This window comes from Eubalaena glacialis, chromosome 12 (genome assembly GCF_028564815.1).
Source record: "Eubalaena glacialis isolate mEubGla1 chromosome 12, mEubGla1.1.hap2.+ XY, whole genome shotgun sequence".
Lineage (NCBI taxonomy): Eukaryota > Metazoa > Chordata > Mammalia > Artiodactyla > Balaenidae > Eubalaena > Eubalaena glacialis.
In genome coordinates, this window is record NC_083727.1 from 27,673,337 (window position 1) to 27,697,188 (window position 23,852).

At 39.3% G+C, this 23,852-nt stretch overlaps 1 protein-coding gene across 1 annotated transcript; it reads left to right on the forward strand.

Annotated features, from left to right (window-relative positions):
• Positions 1–1,739: 1,739 nt before the first annotated feature.
• On the forward strand, positions 1,740–23,347 carry MTFR2 (mitochondrial fission regulator 2). Its single transcript, XM_061207518.1, has 7 exons — positions 1,740–1,802; positions 5,523–5,627; positions 6,088–6,200; positions 7,503–7,738; positions 9,519–9,876; positions 14,543–14,717; positions 23,312–23,347. Exons 1-7 carry the CDS (start codon positions 1,740–1,742, stop codon positions 23,345–23,347), a joined length of 1,086 nt encoding a protein of 361 aa, XP_061063501.1.
• The last annotated feature ends 505 nt before the right edge of the window (positions 23,348–23,852 follow it).

Genomic DNA, 23,852 nt, shown 5'->3' on the forward strand with positions numbered 1-23,852 from the left:
TGGCAGGCGGATTCTTAACCACTGCGCCACCACGGAAGCCCAGTAGCTGTTGTTTCTTATGAAGCCAGTAACCTCAGATCAGAATTGAAAATTGGGATATCACCTGCCAGGACTTGATGGTCACTTTACCATCGTAGGCTAGGCCAGATCAGCATTGGCAGCCTGGATAACCTGGAGCGTTTCACGAAGGAACATTGTAAGTACTGCAATGCTGCAGATTCCTCGATGACAGCGTTTAGCATCTGCTAGTCGCATAAGCATATAATAGATGTTTGCTGAATAGACGAATGAATTATTAAACAAATCGCGACATCCACGGCAAGCGGACTTGGGAGAGCGGCCCCACTTCGGGTCTGTATGTAGAGGATGACACACTTTCCCTGCGAAGATCTGTGTGGGGCACGAACTCCGGATCGTGGGCCTGATCCAAGGTCCATAATGGCTCCATACTCCGAGCTGTAGACACCGGTATTATGAGAGCACCCAGGAAACCTAAAGACGAGTCTTGAGCATGCGTCATCGTCCCTGCGCGGCCTGTCCCGCCCACCTGCTGCCTCTAGGCTTCTATTGGCTGCCTCGCTAAAGGCCCGCCCTCTTGAAGGAGGAAGACACTCAGTAGCCAGTCTAAATAACCGTAAATAACCTGACGTCATTCCGTAACCAGTCACAAGCAACGATCTTCAGCCTTGTCCAATGAGGTCGGGCACGGGTCATGGCCCGCGGAGTTTAAGTTTAGTCGGGGGACGCGGAAGTGGCGAGCCGATCGTGGAGGCAAGGGACAGGTTCGGTGGCGCACGGGAGGAGGGCCGCGCTTCCAGCCGAGTTACCCCGGCTGAGTGAGAGGCTACAGGGCCAAGCCCTGGGCCAGTGGAGGCGTCGTCACCGCCCGTGGCAGGCAAGCCGAGGCGCGCGGGCGGACACGTGTGGACGTCTGAGCGCTCCTGGAGCAGGAAGAGTGCACGCCGGGCCTGGTCCTCTGCGGATTCCGCGGCAAGGTTCCTTAACGACTGCAGCTTGAAGTTCCTGTGGTTGCCGGGAGGCTGGGCTTCGGAGGAAGGTAAGCCAGGCGACCATGCTGGGTTAGGAGAGACGCCGAGGGAGCTTGAGACTAAAGCGAGTGATGTGACCGGGCGCTAGTCTCGGCCTGTTGTTTAGTAGTTAGGTGACTAAGTCACGTCGCCTATCTGGCGTTCATATTCTTTAAAATAAGCGAGGAGAGATGGGTGGTACTCCGATACGTTAGTGAGGAAGAGCTACCGTTCCTTTTGTCAAAGCCTTGAGTGGGCTCCCTGCCTGCTTTCAAGGATGGGTTGAACTCATCCCTCCTAAGAGTCTCAGCCCAAAGCTTTCGGAGAGAGGGCGCATCGCTGTTGCAACTAACGTGAAGGCTTCCCTGCTAAGTTTCCAATTTCGCTGATTGATATTTATTAACCAGGTCCCTTCAGAGGCTCAAAAAAAATCCTATGAATTTTTAATGCAACTTAACTGATAAATTGACGTTTCTTTTACCAACCCTTCCCCATTCCCCCATTCCTCTTTTTCTCTCCTCTCATTAAAATAATGCTGGCCAGAGAGATTAGTTGATGGTGTAATGTGTAACGAAAGGGGTTTTCCAGTTATTTAATACAATTTTGTGCGGCAGTTATTTATTTATCAAGAGTAATGTTTTCTAATTTTTTTTCCCTTAAGGTATCAAGAAACAATGTTTCCTTAAATTTGCTTCTGTATTTGCCTCATCAATGTCATTCATATTGAGTATCTTAAGAGAGATGCTGGAATATTTTGGTGTTCCTGTAAACCAGGTAAATGTCTTTTAATGGATTTGAATGAACCTGTTGTATTTGTTTGAGGTCTTATTTTGGAAATGATTTATATGTCAACATTCAAGGCAAAATTGTTACTTCTCTACAGGTGCAACAAAGGCGAGTTTCCTTTAGTATAGCTTTGATAGTTTGAGTTAAAAAAGGGATAAGATTATCAGGAACCTGTTTACTTGATAGGTCAAATGCCAACAAAAGATACAACCGAAGCAAAAGATAGACATGACCTTCATAGATAAAATATTTAAAAAATATCTAGTGGCTTATATAAATACAAAGGTCCTGCAGATAATTGGATATATGGTTCTGGAATGTAGGAAAGAAAAGAGATTCAGATTTGGAGTTATCTACATTCTTTTGATATTTGACTTTGATGACGTAATGGAGGATGTCACTGGATGTTATTGAAGCATTTTGAATTTCAGAATTGAAGAGATTAAAGATAACAAAGACTGAGTGATTGTTGAAGATTTGCTTATCAGTAGATTATTGATGCCTTTAGGGATTTCTGTAGGTGGAGAGTGGCAGCTGAACTGTAGTAGTTTGAAGAATGATTGAGGAAGGGAAGTGGCATCAGCAACCTTCTTTTGAAAAGTTTGTGAAAAGAATTTGAGAGAGGCCATCAATCTGAAGGAAAGCTGCTTAACCCAAAAGAGCATGTGTTCTTGTTAATGGATAGTGGGAAATTAAGTTGGATAGATAGAATAGGGCCAAGTGGCAGAGGACCTTTGAGGGTGATTGGAGAATGAATACGCAGTTCATGGAGTATGTTATGGCAACTGAGCTGGCAGAATTGATGGAAGATTGTGAGGCTGGCTGATGGAATCAGTATTTAATGATTAGAGCCAGGTGCTTGGATATGATCAGATAAATTCAGAACCCTTGCCATTTAAAAGCAGAGGAATGGCATGACTTTGTGCAGAAGATTCTATGCGCTGATGACTTTCAAATCATTCTCTCTAGCCCCAGTTTTTCTCAACTAGTCCTATGGCTTCGATTTTTACCTGTCATGTATTCTGTATGCTGATGATTCCCAAATCCATCTTTCTAATGCAGGTTGTCTCCTAAGTTCTAGAACTGTGTATCCATCTGCTTACTGGATGTTTCCATGAGGATGCTACCTCTATATCTGTGGCTTATAATAAACTTCATTTCCCTTATGGGATCTTAGGAAAAATGAAAAGTCCAATTTTTAATGCTTTTTAAAGAGAGAAAATGCCTCCTTTGTGTCGAAAGCACTTCCAAAAGAACAAACGTTATGTCATATTTTGGGGGAGGTTCCTGCGGGAATAGTTTACACCAATATGGGAAACTCCAAGCTAAAGGACAAAGTTATTATTTGAGTTATAGAAGCACATTTCATTTCTATTATCTTCTCAAGAACTGACTACTAGAAAATGTATTCCACTGTAAGTAAAGCATTCTTTTTTAAAATTGAAATATAGCTGATTTACACTATTGTGTAGTTTTAGCTGTATAGCAAAGTGATCAGTTATATAATATTTCAGATTATTGTCCATTATAGGTTATTACAAGATGTTGATATAGTTCCCTGTGCTATGCAGTAAATTCTTGTTGCTTTTCTATCTTACACACAGTAGTTTGTATCTGTTAGTCCCATACTCCTAATATAACTCCCCTTCCCTTTCCCCTTTGGCAGCCATAAGTTTGTTTTCTATGTCTGTGAGTCTCTTTCTCTGTTTTGTATATAGATTCATTTGTAGTATTTTTTAGAGTCCCCATATAAGTGATAATATTTGTCTTTCTCTGTCTGACTTATTTCACTTAGTATGATATTCTCTAGGTCCATCCATGTTGCTGCAAATGGCAATATTTTATTCTTTTTTATGGCTGAGTAATATTCCATTGTGTGTATGTATGTGTGTATATATGTATGTATATCTATATCTATATCTATATCTATATCTGCCACATCTTCTTCAACCAGTCATCTGTTGATGGGCACTTGGGTTGTTTCCATGTCTTGGCTATTGTAAATAGTGCTGCTATGGACATTGGGGTGCATGTACCTTTTTGAATTAGAGTTTTCCCCAGGAGTGGGATATTGCTGGATCATATGGTAGCTCTACTTTTATTTTTTTAAGGAACCTCCATACTGTTCTCCATAGTGGCTGCACCAATTTACATTCCCACCATCAGTGTAGGAGGGTTTCCTTTTCCCCACACCCTCTCCAGTATTTATTTGTAGACTTTTTGATGATAGTCATTCTGACCCACATGAGGTGATACCTTGTTGTTTTGATTTGCATTTCCCTAATAGTTAGGGCTGTTGAGCATCTTTTCTTGTACCTGTTGGCCATCTGTATGTCTTTGCAGAAATGTCTATTTAGGTCTTCTGCCCATTTTTTGATTGGGTTGTTTGTTATTTTGATACTGAGTTGTATGAGCTGTTTGTATATTTTGGAGATTATCCATTTGTCGGTTGCATCGTTTGCAAATACTTTCTCCCATTCTGTAGGTTTTCTCATTTTATTGATGGTTTCCTTTGCTGTGCAAAAGCATTTAAGTTTAATTAGGTCCCATTTGTTTATTTTTGCTTTTATTTCTTTTGCCTTAGGAGACTGATTTAAGGAAATATTGCTACAATTTATGTCTGAGAATGTTTTGCCTATGTTCTCTGCTAGTTTTATGGTGTCATGTCTTACATTTAGGTCTTCAAACCATTTTGAGTTTATTTATTTATTTTTTAATAAATTTATTTATTTATTTATTTATGCTGTGTTGGGTCTTCGTTTCTGTATGAGGGCTTTTTCTAGTTGCGGCGAGCGGGGGCCACTCTTCATCGCGGTGTGCGGGCCTCTCACTGTCGCGGCCTCTCTTGCTGCGGAGCACAGGCTCCAGACGCGCAGGCTCAGTAGTTGTGGCTCACGGGCCCAGTTGCTCCGCGGCATGTGGGATCCTCCCAAACCAGGGCTCGAACCCGTGTCCCCTGCATTAGCAGGCAGATTCTCAACCACTGCGCCACCAGGGAAGCCCTGAGTTTATTTTTGCGTATGGTGTGAGGGAGTGTTCTAACTTCATTGATTTTCATGTAACTGTGCAGCTTTCCCAACACCACTTGCTTTTCTCCATCGTATATTCTTGCCTCCTGTGTCGTAGATTAATTGACTGCACATGCGTGGGTTTGTTTCTGGGCTTTCTGTTGTATTCCATTGATCTATATGTCTGTTTTTGTGCCAGTACGACAGTAAATAAACCATCCTTAAACTGTTTAGGGCCTGCTTCATTTATTCCCCTTTTTATTTCTCCTTTAAAGGAAATTACATGAATATACTCTGTATTACTTCACTGCTTGAGAAATTGAAATTGTCCATTTTTCATTGGGCCCAAAGATGGGATTTTTAGCTGGGAGGAGGGGAGACAATTTTTCTGAATAAAGTTCTCCAAGATATTTTGCCATTATCAGAAATAAAACAGAATGAATTTGTGGTGCTTTCTCAAAAGATCTTTCTTCCTGGAATCTGTATATGTTAACTCCCATCCCCCTGCTTCCCACTTTTTTAAAGACAGATATGAATAAAGTTTAAATCTTTGAAGAAAATACTTTAGAAGTATGCCATTCTATATTTTCTTTTTAAAAATAAATGTTATTGCATATTTTACATTTTTCCCATAAATAATATCAATATAAACATGCTCAATAGAGTACTACTTTTTAAACAATGCTTTATGTTTAAATAGGTTTTGCAGATTTGGGAAAATAAAGACTATGGATCAGCTCGGAGTATTGTTCGTATTATTGGGAAAATTCTTCCTTTAGAACCTTGTCCCAGGCCTAATTTTGAGGTAAGTCAGTCAACATGCATTGTTAAAGCACCATGTGTAAAATTATCCTAGGTACTCCTAGGGACATAGGGTAGAACAAAAGAAGAAATGTTTCCTGCAAGCCAAAAACCTTTAGTTTATCCTAGAAACAAGTCATTTCACGTGTGTCTTTGTCTTTATTTTTTTAAGTAATTATATCCAAAGATTGGCAGATGCGAAGCAACCCTTGAGTAGCTTATTTTATTCTTCTAGTTTGTGTTTTACGTTGGATGACATTCACCAGGGGAGACAATATTGCCACATGTGTAGACTTTAGAATAATTATTTTCCTCAGTTTTTTTTCTCGCTAATAGGTGTATGTTTTTCTATTGCATATCCTTTTTCCTTTTCACTCTTGTGGATTTTTAACTTACATAAATAGTTTCCACGGGCATGTGTCTTTCCCCGACTCCCTGACTTTCTTTTTCCTTTTTTCCTTTAGCTGATCCCACTCTTGAACTCTGTGGACCCAGCTAACTGTGGATCTGTAGTTCCATCTTTTGCTGACGTTTTGTATGTGATGAATGATGAAGAAGCCAGTTATCTCAGATTTCGGTAATTTTTCTACTTATCTTGGAAAGTGGGGTGTGGGCTATAATCTGAATTCTTCCACATGTTGAAGTATGTTCAGACTGATCGAGCCTTTTTATTTTGTCTACCTCTGTACTGCGCTGTGTCCTGCTAATGTCTTCCTAATAGGGATGACTGGTGTTTTCTCATTTTTAGCCAGTTTTTTCTTTTTCTTTTTTAATCTATTTTATTTTTATTTATTATTTTTGGCTGTGTTGGGTCTTTGTTGCTGTGCGCGGGCTTTCTCTAGTTGCGATGAGCTGGGGCTACTCTTCGTTGCGGTACTCTTCTCATTGTGGTGGCTTCTCTTGTTGCGGAGCACGGGCTCTAGAGTGTGTGGGCTTCAGTAGATGAGGCGTGTGGGCTCAGTAGTTGTGGCTCGTGGGCTCTAGAGCGCAGACTTGGTAGTTGTGGCGCACGGGCTTAGTTGCTCTGCGGCATGTGGGATCTTCCCAGACCAGCGCTCAAACCCATGTCCCCTGCATTGGCAGGCGGATTCTTAACCACTGCACCGCCAGGGAAGCCCCTAGCTAGTCTTTCTTAATGCACATTTAAACCTCACCCCAGGCGTAGGAAGGAATGATATTAAAAGGATATAAAAATCACCATGTTCATTTTTAGGAGAAAGCTCTTTCCTATACTAAATACTGTATTTATTTATTTTATATATTTAGCCAAAACTTATATAGTGTTTACTGTTTACCAGGCAATGATGTTAAATATATTTCAACATTTGGATGTTTTACTGTTTGGTAGTACTAACTTAGTTGTTAGTGTATTCAGATACAGGCTGAAGTACAAAAGGGTCAGTTATTCAAAAAAACTGGCTAAATTTATTCTATATCAAATTGGTTTATAAATTTTCAAAAAATTAGAATATGGTAAACTTACCCCAACATAACAAGGACTCCTGTAGGACCTTATATTCCGAATATGTAGAATTTCTAAATAAATTAACTTTATTTCTAAATAAATCAATTTGTACTGTGTTTGAAGTTAATAGATAGGATTATTATTTTTGGTTTACAGTCTGAAAGCAAGATGTGTTCCTTCATTCACTGACTGCTTATTGGTCACCTATTAAAGGCAGCATTTGTTCTGGGTACTGAGATTATAAAGTTACATAAGATGTTGTTTGTCCTCAGTGAGTCTAGAGACCATTATAGGGTAAAGAGAGCTATTCTGATTTTGTTTTGGTATCTTTATTCTTTAACTGAAAGAATTTATTTCTAGAAAATTTTTCTTCCTCCTTCTCTCTCTCTTTCCATTTTTTCCTTCCACCTACAGAAATAGTATATGGAAAAATGAAGAAGAGGAGAAAATTGCTTCTTTCCATCCTTTGCAACTAGTTGAAGATCCACTGACACCTGCTCTAAGGCATAACAAACCAACAAAAAATGATTGGCCTGAAAGTGAAGCTGCAATTAAAAAAATAGCTGCCCTTGAAGATGAGCTAGCTTTTCTTCGCTCTCAGATTGCTGCAATTTTGGGAAGGCAAGAACTGAGAAACAGTACAAATTCTGGTAAGTAACGTTGGATTTTTATTTCAGTTGGATGATACTCATTTAGTATTTAAGTCAGTGTGGTTCTGAGTAAGAAAAGAATGTTTGCTGCTAATGTATCATGAATGACATTAAATATGAAACGATGTTGGGTGTATATATGTATTACCTCTGATGTTTATTGAGAATAAATTAAGATGCATTTGTAGTGACAGGGATGGCTTTGGTTTAAAGAAGAGCTAGCTATGCTGCCGAAGATTGTAGTTTTGTATTTAAAAGCCTGTTTTCTAAGTACAGTTGTCCCTTGGCATCTGTGGGATGTTGGTTCTAGGACCCCTGTGGACACCAAAATCTTAGGATGCTTAAGTCCCTTATATAAAATGGCATATTTACATATAACCTATTCACATCCTCCGTCCTTCCATATACTTTAAATCATCTCTAGATTACTTATAATACCTAATAAAATGCAAACAGTTATAAATACAATGGAAATGCTGTGTAAATGGTTGTCAGTGCATGGAGGATCAAGTTTTGCTTTTTGGAACTTTTCTGGAATTTTTTTTTTTTTCATATTTTTTCTTTTTTTTAAAAATAAATTTATTTATTTATTTATTTTTGGCTGTGTTGGGTCTTCTTTTCTGTACAAGGGCTTTCTCCAGTTGCGGCGAGTGGGGGCCACTCTTCATCGCGGTGCGCGGGCCTCTCACTGTCGCAGCCTCTCCCGTTGCGGAGCACAGGCTCCAGATGCGCAGGCTCAGCAGTTGTGGCTCACGGGCTTAGCCGCTCCACGGCATGTGGGATCTTCCTGGACCGGGGCACGAACCCGTGTCCCCTGCATTGGCAGGCGGATTCCCAACCACTGCGCCACCAGGGAAGCCCTTTTTTCATATTTTTTTATCTGCGGTTGGTTGAATCTGCAGATGCAGAGCCTGAGGATACGGAGGGCTGACTGTAAGCTTTTCTAACTCTGTAGAAAAGTGTTGGAAATTTAAGCGGAGGGATGCATTAATTTGAGACAAGAGTATAGGTTTGAGGCTTCATATATATATATTTGTAGTTTGAAGTTATTGCTGCTATACTTCCACCAAATCTAGGTGAATACTGTTTTCCAGATGATTCTTTTAAAAATTTTTAGAGATGTGACTTGCTTTAAATAATATACATACACACACAATATCTGTATGTATATAAAAACATCCATATAAACACATATATAATTGGTGTATAACATAATATTTATATAGTATTGTATATTTATAATTTATATTAAATATTATATATACTACTATGTAATAAATGAGATATGATATATACACTTTTTTTAAGACTATCGTGTTACACATGATTTTAGGAGCAAATCTGTTGTGAAAAAGTTAGGTATTTGGTACCCGTCTTAGGCTCCTGCCTAGAAAATATATGCTTGGGTGTTTCTACAGTGTCATCATAGAGTGAACATATCAGTTTGCATGTTTCTAGCCACAAGTTGTTGATCGTGTTTTAGCTTTTGTAAATAGAGGATGAAATTCAGATTGTATGTGAAAAAAGCACTTGTAATTTTCTCTTTAAAATGCATTCTCCTCCTTCCCCTACACAGAGAATCCTAATTGGATTAAAAATGAATTTGCTGTTTGCTTGACTCTTTCAGAAATTACTAAGCAGATGGGATTGCTTCACCTTCCTGGCCACAGTATCATTATTTTAGTAGCATTACAGAATTCCTGTTTTGATTCTAATTAGTGTTACGTGTTATATTGGAGAAAATTTTGCATGATTTTTCAACAGACCACATTTTCTTTAGGCTCCTTGGATTTGAAGAACGACAGGCCTAGTGGTTTGGGACAAATGCCATCATCAGGGACTACTCAACTGAGTGTCGAACCAGATTCGTTTTCAAGTTCAGTGTTTCCCTCTCCTCCTCCTCCTCCACCGCCTCCTCAGGTTTCTTCTCTACAGCCTCCATGTTCTCCTCTCGTGCAAATAGCATCTAATAATATTTGTGCATCAGATAATTCAGCAACTGAAGTGAAAAAACAGCACCCAGATACTAGGAAAACCAATTTTAGTCATCATTCAAAAAACCAGAAAAATAAAGATGTTCCAAACATGTTGGATGTTCTGAAGGATGTGAATAAGGTTAAGCTACGTGCCATTGAAAGGTATGTTGTCATAATTTGAGAAATGAACCCAAATTTTATCAGTGGTGTTTAAAGAAATTATTATATTTATCAAAGCAAACATATATGTCTTCTCTTTGATTCCTCTTTACCCCAAATACACCTCGAGAGAGAATCATTTTCAGTTTTTTGTGACTCTTTGTTCTAGTGTCCTATCTCCATATTTTTGAAACAACGTACTACTTTTGCTATTTCTTGATATTTTAGTTATATTTACTTGCAATTGTTAAAAATCTGGAATACATTCTCTTAGACATTCTACCCCCTAACACACATGCACACACACTTCTTATTACATCTTCCCGATATGGTTAAGTTACAGTCTTTCCTTAAATCCGTGTTCAGAATTTATATCCTTACTATAACAGTAAACATTCACAGGTAAGCCATTTCATATACATTTTGTTTGTTGACTAATTTTAGTTTTTATTGCAGTTAATAATTGCCTCCTTGAATCCCCCCACCCCGGAAATCCCCTCCCGGAGCCCTCTGTCCTGTTCTAATCTCACTTGTTGCTCTAAACCTGCTGCATTGTCATCCTAAGGATTTCCTTCGTCATCATGGACATTCTCTTTGTCCTGTGTCGCATCACCCATTTCCTGGGTGTCATATCTTCCTGCAGCTTCCTGAGGAGTGCATGAAAGGTAGATTTAAGACCTTGTATATCTGAATTTTTTTTTTTTTATTCTCACACTTAATTGCTAGTTTGGCTGCGTATATAATTGACAGAAAATCATTTTTCCTCAGAACTTTGAAGACATTATTCCATCGGTTTCTAGCTCTCAGTGTTCCTGTTGAGAGGTTAACGTCGTTTTGATTCCTGATACTATGTATGAAACCTGTTTCTTTATTCTTGAAGCATTTAAGATCTTCTCTTTGGTCCTGATGTTCTTAAATTTCATGATGATGTGCCCTGGAGAGTTCTTTTTAAGTTTCTTATGCTGAGCATTTACTTCTTTTTAAGTTCCTTATGCTGAGTTCACTTATTGATTGAACTCAATCAGTTTAGAGTTTTATGTCCTTTATTTTTGGAAATTTCTTATAGCATTTTTCTGATAATTTTCTCCTATTCTTTCCTTCTGTTCTTTTCTTGGAAAGCCTAGTAGAAGTTTGAATGCCAGAGTTATTTGTCTTATCTTCATATCTTTCCTTTACTGTTTTCTTCTCTTTGCTTTTTTTTATTGTACTTTTTGAGAAAATTCTTTCTAACTCTTCTATTGTTTTTCCTGTCATCACTTATTTTTTGGGGGTTTGGGGTGGGGTGTGGGGGACTGTGCAGTTTGTGGGATTCTAGTTCCCTGACCAGGGATTGAACCAAGCCCTCGGCAGTGAAAGTGTGGAGTTCTAACCACTGGACTGCCAGGGAATTTCCCCCGTCATCATATTTTTAATTTGCGAGACCCATTTCTTTTTCTTTGAGTGCTCCTTTTTTATGTCTTCTTGCTTTTGTGTGTCTTATGCTACTGAAAATATTAACTACAGTTTTATTCTAAGTTTTCTTTTGCTCTTGAATTATGTTCATTTTTCCTGAGTTCCTTTTCCTCTTATTGATTTTGGTCTCCATTTATAGTTTTGGAGCCTTATTTAAGTATCTGGTGATTCGCAGCTATGCATTTATATTTAAAAGTGAGGCACGGAAAAGCTGATTGAAGCTTCTTTGTGTGAGGTGGGATTGCCAGCTGGTGGGCTTCACAGTGATTGAGGAGAGGACCTTGCCATTTTGTTAGCCAGATCCCATATTTCAGTAGCTGTGTGTCTTTTCTTTGGGACTAGAGAGTTTTTCTAGAAAGTTCTTCAGTCTCCTTCTTGGTCAGGAGAGTTGGGGATTACACAGGTGGTGCAAGCTAGGTAGTTTGAGAATTGAGTGGGGAAAGGGCAAGGGAGGAGCGTATCATTCCATATGTGGACTTTTCCTCAATCCCTCTGTTTTCAGGAAGGCAGCTTACCTCCCCCACTCTCTTCACTGTCATCAGCTTTCCAGCTTTCAACATTTTGTTGCAATTCTTATCTACTCTCTCCTCTCGTAATCTCTTTGTCTTTGTGGGTGTACATCTTTTTCATTTCTTTGCTGTCATTTTAGTAGGCTTTCACAGAGATCTGCCATGTTCACCTGGAAATTCCTCAGTGAAGTTTTTGCTGAGAAAATAAATGTATTTTCTATGTAATAGTGTTAGGACAGATAAGTCATTTCATTATTAATGAGGTTATGATTGATCCTTGTATGAGGCAGCTAGTACAGAGAAAAATCTTACGGTTGTAGGTACACGTTTAGTCCCAACTAGATCTCTTACTGGTATCGTCGGGCCCAGTCAGTGTAAAATGGTGACTCTGTGGCTGTTACCATCACTGGAGAAATGACTGAAACGTCAGTAGACTCCACCCTCCACCCCTCTATTCTCTCATTTTTCTAACAACTGATCTTGTTTCATACATTACTGCTAAATCTGACGAGACTTCCCACATCTTTACATTTGCAAATTTACTACCCATGTTCTCTGCCTTCCATCTTGTTATTGCAAATGAAGCATCCTTGATCATGTCCATGCTCTCCCCTCGGTCTCTGGTTCCCCTTCTCTCTAAGCATTTCGCTTAAAATTCTCTCTTCTGTCTTCTGCGTCATCAAATTTTCCATCTTTATTCTTCTCTTCACACTTGAGCATTTCCCATCTTCAGAACATGTATACCCTCAGCTATTATAGATTCTCTGTTCCCTTTCTGGTATAAATTCGTGATGTTGTTTATAGTTTGTTTCCATTTCTCACTGCCTTCTAGTCACTGTAATATGGTGTCTGTTCCCATCACTCCATTGAAAACTGTTCTTGTCAAGGTCTCCAGTGACTCCACGTTGCTAAATCCAATGTCAATTCTCATTGCTCTTCTTACTTGACCTCTCAGCAGCGTTTGATACAGTCCTCAGTTCCCTCCTCCTTGGAACACTTTCTTCACTTGGCCTTGAGGAAATCATGCTTGGTTTTCCTCTTACCTCATTGTCCACCTCTTATTTCTTTGCTTATTCTTTCTTCTGGGCCTGGTCTCTAAATGTTGACATGTTCAAGGCTCAGTCCTCAGCCCCCTTCTCCTCTCCACCCACATTGTTTCCTTGGGTGATCTCATCTAGTCCTAGGCTTTAGATACCAGCTAAATGCTAATGATGCCCACATTTATTTTTCTAGCCCTGACCTCTCCTCTGAGCCCCATGCCTACTTGACATCTTCATTTGCCTGTCTCACAGGTACCTCACGCTTCACATGTCCAAAACAGAACTCTTCCTTCCTACCTGTTCCATCCTCTACCTTGAAAACTTGTTCTTTCCCCAAGTCTTTTGCTTCTCAGCAAATGGCAACAATATCACCCTCAGTCCAGACATCTGGAAATCATCCTGTTTTTTCATTGCCTTTCTATCCCACATCCTTTCCATCAGCATACAGCTCAAATTTATGTACCCTCAGTGGTCCTCACTGCCACCTTTCAATCTAAGCCACCATCTTTTTTTTTTTTTTTTTTGATGTGGACCTTTTTTTTAAGTCTTTATTGAATTTGTTACAATATTGCTTCTGTTTTATATTTTGGTGTTTTGGCCAGGAGGCATTTTAGCTCCCCAACCAGGGATTGAACCCACACCCCCTGCATTGGAAAGCGAAGTCTTAACCACTGGACCACCAGGGAAGTCCTGCCAGTGTCTTATATAGCTTGGACTTTTGCAGTTGCCTCCAACCTGGTCTCTCTTTTCATTCTTGCCTCCTTATCTGTTCTTCATGTAGTAACCAGAGTGACCTTTAAAAATTGAAGTCAGATCATGCCGTTCCCCTGCTTAAAACCCTTTTGTGGTTTTCCATTGCGCTTAGAATGAAATCTTGACACCTTGCTGTGGCCTGGAAGTCTCTCTAGGATTCAGCCCTTATCTCTCTGACCTCACGTCCTACTTCCCATCTTACTTAACTGCACTCCAGCTGTACCTGTTTTTCTTTTTTCTTTTCTCACAGTTGCCAACCTCCTTGCTGATGCATCCACTGGATGTTTACACTAAAGTTGACTGCTTGTCATTTCCTTAAAGAGAATGTCACCTCCTTTAAGAGGCTTTTCCTCATCATCTCATCGAAAGTGCTTTCATCCTAGCCACTATCACATTTACCTCTTTTATTTTATCCACAGCACTGGATAATTGCTGTCCAAAATGTTCTTGCTTACTTGTTTTGGTGTAACACTCTCCTGCCACCAGAGTGTTCTATGGGAGTAGGATACTGCTCTACCCCTGAAGCGTAACATAGAGCCTGGTAAAATAGGGGGCATTAAGATTGAATGAATGAATGAACAGTTAGCCTGATGTTTTTCTTTTCTTGAACTCCATAGTCCTTTTAAAAGTTCTTAAATATTTCTTTAAATTTTTCTACCCACTGGAAAATTAGAAAATAAAAAATAAAGATGATATTTGATAAATCCCAGGTTATAACGGATTGTGGTAGAGCCTCACATGGGTTCTCAGCTTTCTGATTCCTAATCCATTGTGCCCTCCAGATTTGTTTTTATTACAAGGCAAAACATTCCAATCTCTTGAAGATTGTAATATATTATGCTTATATTTCTGCTGTGTTTGTCAATAAGGAACTTGAATTACACAAAGTTTTAATTTATTCCATTTTTTTTAAAGGTCCCCTGGAGGCAGACCCATTCGTAAAAGGAAAAGACAAGACTCACCTTGGGATCCAGTGTCTTTAATAGCCCATGCACTTAAGCAGAAATTTGCATTCCAAGAAGAAGATTCCTTTGAGAAAGAAAATAATTCTTGGGAGTCTTCTCCATTTTCTAGTCCAGAAAATTCAAGGGTGAGATTATAAGGTTAAATCTTCAGTTTTTCTAATGCGTATTGTTCATGATGTATCTTTGCCTTCAAGTTCCTTGAAGTAATTAATTGTGCAGAACGGGCTTAAAATTGTTGATGCTGTGTGCTGCTAATGTTTCTGTTGTTTGTGTTGACTTTCACGTTCATTTTTAGCTTTTATCATACTATGAAGTTTTTCTGAGGTAAAACACTTGATTTGAAAAATACTTGTGCATAAGTTTATAATGGTTTATCCTGGGCGCGTGCTAACTTGACATTGCTGTCTGCAGTATGAACTGGGTGTCTGAAACTTTGAGAGGACTAGAGAAAAATGGTGTGATAGATTCAACCTAACCATATTTAAATGTGAATACTCCCAATATTTTTTCCGGTCAAATATGAAGATTGGATTATTTAGATAAATAAGACATTAACTGTGCTTTTAACAAAGCAGATGAGGTCATAATTACTTCAATGACCATGCTCATTGGATACTTAAAAAAACTCATATTTCAACCCTTGACCCTTAAGATTGCTTCTTTCTTTTTTTTTTTTTTTTTAAATTAATTAATTTATTTTTGGCTGTGTTGGGTCTTCGTTTCTGTGTGAGGGCTTTCTCTAGTTGCGGCAAGCGGGGGCCACTCTTCATGGCGGTGCGCGGGCCTCTCACTGTTGCGGCCTCTCTTGTTGCGCAGCACAGGCTCCAGACGCGCAGGCTCAGTAGTTGTGGCTCACGGGCCTAGTTGCTCCGCGGCATGTGGGATTTTCCCAGACCAGGGCTCAAACCCGTGTCTCCTGCATTGGCAGGCAGATTCTCAACCACTGCGCCACCAGGGAAACCCAAGATTGCTTCTTTCTTGAAACGTCTTTTCTTTGGTTTAGATATAATCCAAATTTGGGGGGTGGTTTTCCATCTCATAAACTAGTTGAGGTAGTAAATAAGAATAAGCCTTGGGAATGAGAGGACAGTGAAAGATGGACAGCGTATAAAGTCCAGTGTGTGGCATTAGAGTGGCGGACATCAGTCAGACAGCAAAGGAGATGGAAAAACTGAAAAGCAGATGGCAACTCAAAGAGCACAACAGAGCAGGGGAAAATCGTTCTACTCAGTTTCAGCGTGTGTGTGATTTCTAAGTTACTGTTGTGCCTGTACAATAGCTGATGCTTATCATGTTGACTCAGAAGATTATATTCTTAACTCTAAGAAGGCAAAAAAGTATATAGTTTACTTTAGAACTGTTACATTTAAAATTACAAATGTGTCTAAGTGTTCAATATTTGCATAGAAATTTGTAACTGGCAAAGTACTTTTTTTTACTCATCTCATTTGACCTTTGCAGCAATATTTTTTTTCTATCGAAGTATAGCTGATTTACAGTATTGTATTAGTTTCAGGTGTACACCATAGTGATTCAGTATTTTTGCAGTTTATACTCTATTATAGGTTATTACAAGATAGTGGCTGTAATTCCCTGTGCTATACAGTATATCCTTGTTGCTTATCTATTTTATATATAATAGTTTGTTAATCCCATACCCCTAATTTGTCCCTCCCCACTTCCCTCTCTCCTTTGGTAACCACAAGTTTGTTTTCTATATCTGTGAGTCTGTTTCTGTCTTGCATATACATTCTTTTTGTTTTGTTTTGTTTTTAGATTCCACATATAAGTGACATCATACAGTATTTGTCTTTCTCCCTCTGGCTTATTTCGCTAGGCATAATATGCTATAGGTCCATCCATGTTGCTGCAAATGGCAATATCTCATTCTTTTTTATGGCTGAGTAATATTCCATTGTGTGTGTGTGTGTGTGTGTGTGTGTGTGTGTGTGTGTGTGTTTGTGTTTGTGTGTGTGTACCACATCTTGTTAATCCAATGATCCGTTGATGGTCCTTGGGTTGCCAATATTTCCTCTTTTACACATGAGGAAAATGAGCCTGAAAGTGGTTAAGTGATCTGCCTGTAATCTGACATCTAAGTGGCAGAGCAGTGAATAGAACTTGGTTTATTAAAATTCTAGGATATTTGAAAACCTTCAGTTATCTGAGAAATTCACTTAGGTGGAACGCACAGTTTCCCAGTGATAGTGGATCAAGGAGGTATTACTGGTTTGTCTTACACTGTTCACTATTCTTTTCGCATTTTCTTTCCAGCCAACTACAAGCATCTTAGAGAAAGAACCATCTCTTTTTGTAAATTTTATAGCACTTTGCTTAGGGCTGGGCACATAGAGACTCAAACTGTAGTCTATGGAGAGCTCAGTCTGTTTAGCTGTGACTGTCTTGCTCACTTTCATGTCCTCAGCCCTGACTGAGCACAGTGCCTTACATGTAACCCGCTCTTAAACGACTACTTACTGTTGAATGGATTAAGCCTCAAAAGGTTATTTGGTGTTTCTGTTGCCATTCTTTTTTCTTCTTTTTTTTAACATCTTTATTGGAGTATAAGTGCTTTACAATGGTGTGTTAGTTTCTGCTTTATAACAAAGTGAATCAGTTATACATATACATATGTTCCCATATCTCTTCCCTCTTGCGTCTCCCTCCCTCCCACCCTCCCTACCCCACCCCTCTAGGTGGTCACAAAGCACGGAGCTGATCTCCCTGTGCTATGCGGCTGCTTCCCACTAGCTATCTATTTTACATTTGGTAGTGTATATATGTCCATGCCACTCTCTCACCCTGTCACATCTTACCCCTCCCCCTCCCCATATCCTCAAGTCCATTCTCTAGTAGGTCTGTGTCTTTATTCCCGTCTTGCCACTAGGTTCTTCATGCCCTTTTTTTTTTTTTTCCTTAGATTCCATATATATGTGTTAGCATACTGTATTTGTTTTTCTCTTTCTGATTTACTTCACTCTGTATGACAGACTCTAACTCCATCCACCTCACTACAAATACCTCCATTTCGTTTCTTTTTATGGCTGAGTAATATTCCATTGTATATACGTGCCACATCTTCTTTATCCATTCATCCGATGATGGACACTTAGGTTGCTTCCATGTCCTGGCTATTGTAAATAGAGCTGCAATGAACATTGTGGTACATGAATCTTTTTGAATTATGATTTTCTCAGGGTATATGCCCAGTAGTGGGATTGCTGGGTCGTATGGTAGTTCTATTTTTAGTTTTTTAAGGAACCTCCATACTGTTCTCCACAGTGGCTGTATCAATTTACATTCCCAGCAACAGTGCAAGAGTGTTCCCTTTTCTCCACACCCTCTCCAGCATTTATTGTTTCTAGATTTTTTGATGATGGCCATTCTGACCGGTGTGAGATGATATCTCATTGTAGTTTTGATTTGCATTTCTCTAATGATTAATGATGTTGAGCATTCTTTCGTGTGTTTGTTGGCAATGTGTATATCTTCTTTGGAGAAATGTCTATTTAGGTCTTCTGCCCATTTTTGGATTGGGTTGTTTGTTTTTTTGTTATTGAGCTGCATGAGCTGCTTGTAAATCTTGGAGATTAATCCTTTGTCAGTTGCTTCATTTGCAAATATTTTCTCCCATTCTGAGGGTTGTCTTTTGGTCTTGTTTATGGTTTCCTTTGCTGTGCAAAAGCTTTTAAGTTTCATTAGGTCCCATTTGTTTATTTGTGTTTTTATTTCCATTTCTCTAGGAGTTGGGTCAAAAAGGATCTTGCTGTGATTTATGTCATAGAGTGTTCTGCCTATGTTTTCCTCTAAGAGTTTGATAGTGTCTGGCCTTACATTTAGGTCTTTAATCCATTTTGAGTTTATTTTTGTGTATGGTGTTAGTGGGTGTTCTAATTTCACACTTTTACATGTACCTGTCCAATTTTCCCAGCACCACTTATTGAAGAGGCTGTCTTTTCTCCACTGTATATGCTTGCCACCTTTATCAAAGATAAGGTGACCATATGTGCATGGGTTTATCTCTGGACTTTCTATCCTGTTCCATTGATCTATGTTTCTGTTTTTGTGCCAGTACCAAACTGTCTTGATTACTGTAGCTTTGTAATATAGTCTGAAGTCAGGGAGCCTGATTCCTCCAGCTCCATTTTTCGTTCTCAAGATTGCTTTGGCTATTCGGGGTCTTTTGTGTTTCCATACAAATTGTGAAATTTTTTGTTCTAGTTCTGTGAAAAATGCCATTGGTAGTTTGATAGGGATTGCATTGAATCTATAGATTGCTTTGGGTAGTAGAGTCATTTTCACAATGTTGATTCTTCCAATCCAAGAACATGGTATATCTCTCCAACTATTTGTATCATCTTTAATTTCTTTCATCAGTGTCCTATAATTTTCTGCATACAGGTCTTTTGTCTCCTTAGGTAGGTTTATTCCTAGGTATGTTATTCTTTTTGTTGCAATGGTAAACGGGAGTGTTTTCTTAATTTCACTTTCAGATTTTTCATCATTAGTGTATAGGAATGCAAGAGATTTCTGTGCATTAATTTTGTATCCTGCTACTTTACCAAATTCATTGATTAGTTCTAGTAGTTTTCTGGTAGCATCTTTAGGATTCTCTATGTATAGTATCATGTCATCTGCAAACAGTGACAGCTTTACTTCTTCTTTTCCGATTTGGATTCCTTTTATTTCTTTTTCTTCTCTGATTGCTGTGGCTAACACTTCCAAAACTATGTTGAATAATAGCGGTGAGAGTGGGCAACCTTGTCTTGTTCCTGATCTTAGTGGAAATGGTTTCAGTTTTTCACCATTGAGGACAATGTTGGCTGTGGGTTTGTCATATATGGCCTTTATTATGTTGAGGAAAGTTCCCTCTATGCCTACTTTCTGCAGGGCTGTTATCATAAATGGGTGTTGAATTTTGTCGAAAGCTTTCTCTGCATCTATTGAGATGATCATATGGTTTTTCTCCTTCAATTTGTTAATATGATGTATCACGTTGATTGATTTGCGTATGTTGAAGAATCCTTGCATTCCTAGAATAAACCCCACTTGATCATGGTGTATGATCCTTTTAATGTGCTGTTGGATTCTGTTTGCTAGTATTTTGTTGAGGATTTTTCCATCTATGTTCATCAGTGATATTGGCCTGTAGTTTTCTTTCTTTGTGACATCTTTGTCTGGTTTTGGTATCAGGGTGATGGTGGCCTCGTAGAATGAGTTGGGCAGTGTTCCTCCCTCTGCAATATTTTGGAAGAGTTTGAGAAGGATAGGTGTTAGCTCTTCTCTAAATGTTGGATAGAATTCTTCTGTGAAGGCATCTGGTCCTGGGCTTTTGTTTGTTGGAAGATTTTTAATCACACTTTCAATTTCAGTGCTTGTGATTGGTCTGTTCATATTTTCTATTTCTTCCTGGTTCAGTCTCGGCAGGTTGTGCATTTCTAAGAATCTGTCCATTTCTTCCAGGTTGTCCATTTTATTGGCATAGAGTTGCTTGTAGTAATCTCTCATGATCCTTTGTATTTCTGCAGCGTCAGTGGTTACTTCTCCTTTTTCATTTCTAAGTCTATTGATTTGAGTCTTCTCCCTTTTTCTCTTGATGAGTCTGGCTAATGGTTTATCAATTTTGTTTATCTTCTCAAAGAACCAGCTTTTAGTTTCATTGATTTTTGCTATTGTTTCCTTCATTTCTTTTTCATTTATTTCTGATCTGATCTTTATGATTTCTTTCCTTATGCTAGCTTTGGGGTTTTTTTGTTCTTCTTTCTCTAATTGCTTCAGGTGCAAGGTTAGGTTGTTTATTCGAGATGTTTCCTGTTTCTTGAGGTAGGCTTGTATTGCTATAAACTTCCCTCTTAGCACTGCTTTTGCTGCGTCCCATAGGTTTTGGGTCGTCGTGTCTCCATTGTCATTTGTTTCTAGGTATTTTTTGATTTCCCCTTTGATTTCTTCAGTGATCACTTCGTTATTAAGTAGTGTATTGTGTAGCCTCCATGTGTTTGTATTTTTTACAGATCTTTTCCTGTAATTGATATCTAGTCTCATAGCGTTGTGGTCGGAAAAGATACTTGATACGATTTCAATTTTCTTAAATTTACCAAGGCTTGATTTGTGACCCAAGATATGATCTATCCTGGAGAATGTTCCAGGAGCACTTGAGAAAAATGTGTATTCTCTTGTTTTTGGGTGGAATGTCCTATAAATATCAATTAAGTCCATCTTGTTTAATGTATCATTTAAAGCTTGTGTTTCCTTATTTATTTTCATTTTGGATGATCTGTCCATTGGTGAAAGTGGGGTGTTAAAGTCCCCTACTATGATTGTGTTACTGTCAATTTCCCCTTTTATGGCTGTTAGTATTTGCCTTATGTATTGAGGTGCTCCTGTGTTGGGTGCATAAATATTTACAATTGTTATACCTTCTTCTTGGATCGATCCCTTGATCATTATATAGTGTCCTTCTTTGTCTCTTGTGATAGTCTTTATTTTAAAGTCTATTTTGTCTGATATGAGAATTGCTACTCCAGCTTTCTTTTGATTTCCATTTGCATGGAATATCTTTTTCCATCCCCTCACTTTCAGTCTGTATGTGTCCCTAGGTCTGAAGTGGGTCTCTTGTAGACAGCATATATACAGGTCTTGTTTCTGTATCCATTCAGCCAGTCTGTGTCTTTTGGTGGGAGCATTTAATCCATTTACATTTAAGGTAATTATCGATATGTGTGTTCCTATTCCCATTTTCTTAAATGTTTTGGGTTTGTTATTGTAGGTCTTTTCCTTCTCTTGTGTTTCTTGCCTAGAGAAGTTCCTTTAGCATTTGTTGTAAAGCTGGTTTGGTGGTGCTGAACTCTCTCAGCTTTTGCTTGTCTGTAAAGGTTTAATTTCTCCATCAAATCTGAATGAGATCCTTGCTGGGTAGAGTAATCTTGGCTGTAGGTTTTTCTCCTTCATCACTTTAAGTATATCCTGCCACTCCCTTCTGGCTTGCAGAGTTTCTGCTGAAAGATCAGCTGTTAACCTTATGGGGATTCCCTTGTGTGTTATTTGTTGTTTTTCCCTTGCTGCTTTTAATATGTTTTCTTTATATTTAATTTTTGATAGTTTGATTAATATGTGTCTTGGCGTGTTTCTCCTTGGATTTATCCTGTATGGGACTCTCTGTGCTTCCAGGACTTGATTAACTATTTCCTTTCCCATATTAGGGAAGTTTTCAACTCTAATCTCTTCAAATATTTTCTCAGTCCCTTTCTTTTTCTCTTCTTCTTCTGGGACCCCTATAATTCGAATGTTGGTGCGTTTAATGTTGTCTCAGAGGTCTCTGAGACTGTTCTCAGTTCTTTTCATTCTTTTTTCTTTATTCTGCTCTGCAGTAGTTATTTCCACTATTTTATCTTCCAGGTCACTTACCTGTTCTTCTGCCTCAGTTATTCTGCTATTGATCCCTTCTAGAGTATTTTTAATTTCATTTATTGTGTTTTTCATCGTTGCTTGGTTCCTCTTTAGTTCTTCAACCTCCTTGTTAAATGTTTCTTGCATCTTGTCTATTCTATTTCCAAGATTTTGGATCATCTTTATTATCATTATTCTGAATTCTTTTTCAGGTAGACTGCCTATTTCCTCTTCATTTGTTAGGTCTGGTGTGTTTTGACCCTGCTCCTTCATCTGCTGTGTGTTTTTCTGTCTTCTCATTTTGCTTATCTTACTGTGTTTGGGGTCTCCTTTTCACAGGTTGCAGGTTCGTAGTTCCCGTTGTTTTTGGTATCTGTCCCCAGTGGCTAAGGTTAGTTCAGTGGGTTGTGTAGGCTTCCTGGTGGAGGGGACTCGTGCCTGTGTTCTGGTGGATGAGGCTGGATCTTGTCTTTCTGGTGGGCACGTCGACGTCTGGTGGTGTGTTTTGGGGTGTCTGTGGCCTTATTATGATTTTAGGCAGCCTCTCTGCTAATGGATGGGGTTGTGTTCCTGTCTTGCTAGTTGTTTGGCATAGGGTGTCCAGCACTGTAGCTTGCTGGTCGTCGAGTGAAGCTGGGTCTTGATGTTGAGATGGAGATCTCTGAGAGATTTTTGCCGTTTGGTATTACGTGGAGCTGGGAGGTCTCTTGTGGACCAGTGTCCTGAAGTTGGCTCTCCCACCTCAGAGACACAGCCCTGATGCCTGGCTGGAGCACCAAGAGCCTTTCATCCACACGGCAACAAACAGAAGTCCTCACCCAGGTGGCTTCACTGGTGAATTTGTCTTGCCAGGTGTTCAAGTTGCCCTGGGCCTGCGGAGCCAAGTGAAGAGCCGCAGTTCAAGCTTTGAAAAGGCAGCGTTGTCAGGGCATTGGGTATCAGGTCCTGGTTAGAGGCAACTCCCATGACATCTCAGACAGCTCACTGGCACAAGGTGGCCATCCCTGGTTTCACATCAACATGATCTCCGGCACAAACCTCTTTGTTTTTCCATTTTGTCTTTAAGTTACTTGCTGAAACAACTGGCCCGCGGTCCCCAGGACTGTTGTGGCTTCGGCCGCCGGGGCCCCTCCAGAGCCGGCAGCCTCAGTGAGGCCGCCCTCCCCTAGGGCTCCGGGGTACTTCAGTGACGGCAGAGGGAAGGGACCCCGAGCCGGGAGTTCCAGCTCTGCAGAAACACGGGCTCCGTTCTGGGCAAGGAGGTGGGACCGTTCTCGCCATTCTTTTTTTTACATCAGAACAGTTTCTGTGTTAAATATTTGCTTCATTTCAGTTTGGACACCATATTTCACAGTCAGAAGGACATTGAACTAAAGGAAGAACTGACAGACACAGCAGGTGTAGCCCAAGCCACGAGCTACAGGGCTTGTGTCTGCACCTACAAGGCAGGATTGCAGAAGTATGCCAGCATACTTATCCCTACATGTGAAAGGATCTCATCTCCTGTTAATGAAGTTAAATGTAGTCTATACACTGGGGTATATTAGTGCAAAGGTCTGAAGGAGAAGATCCAGCAGTTAACTGGCTACTGATGGTAGTTAGGTAAATGGATCTTTTTTTTTTTCCCATGTATGTTAATGTTATTAAAAGCTGAATGTATACTTTGAGTGATTCTCCTAAGAGCTAAATAGTGAATTATTTAATGTTTCTCATTAGAGAATAGTAAGGTCTCATTATAAGGTAACAGATGCCATTTAATGGATTAAGAAAATGTAAACTAAGTCTGTATTGTACTACTCAACAGATGATAGTACGTTTGGATTTTTAAAAACAATTTCTTAAAGCAGTTATGACTTTCTAACTTAAGAGCCTTT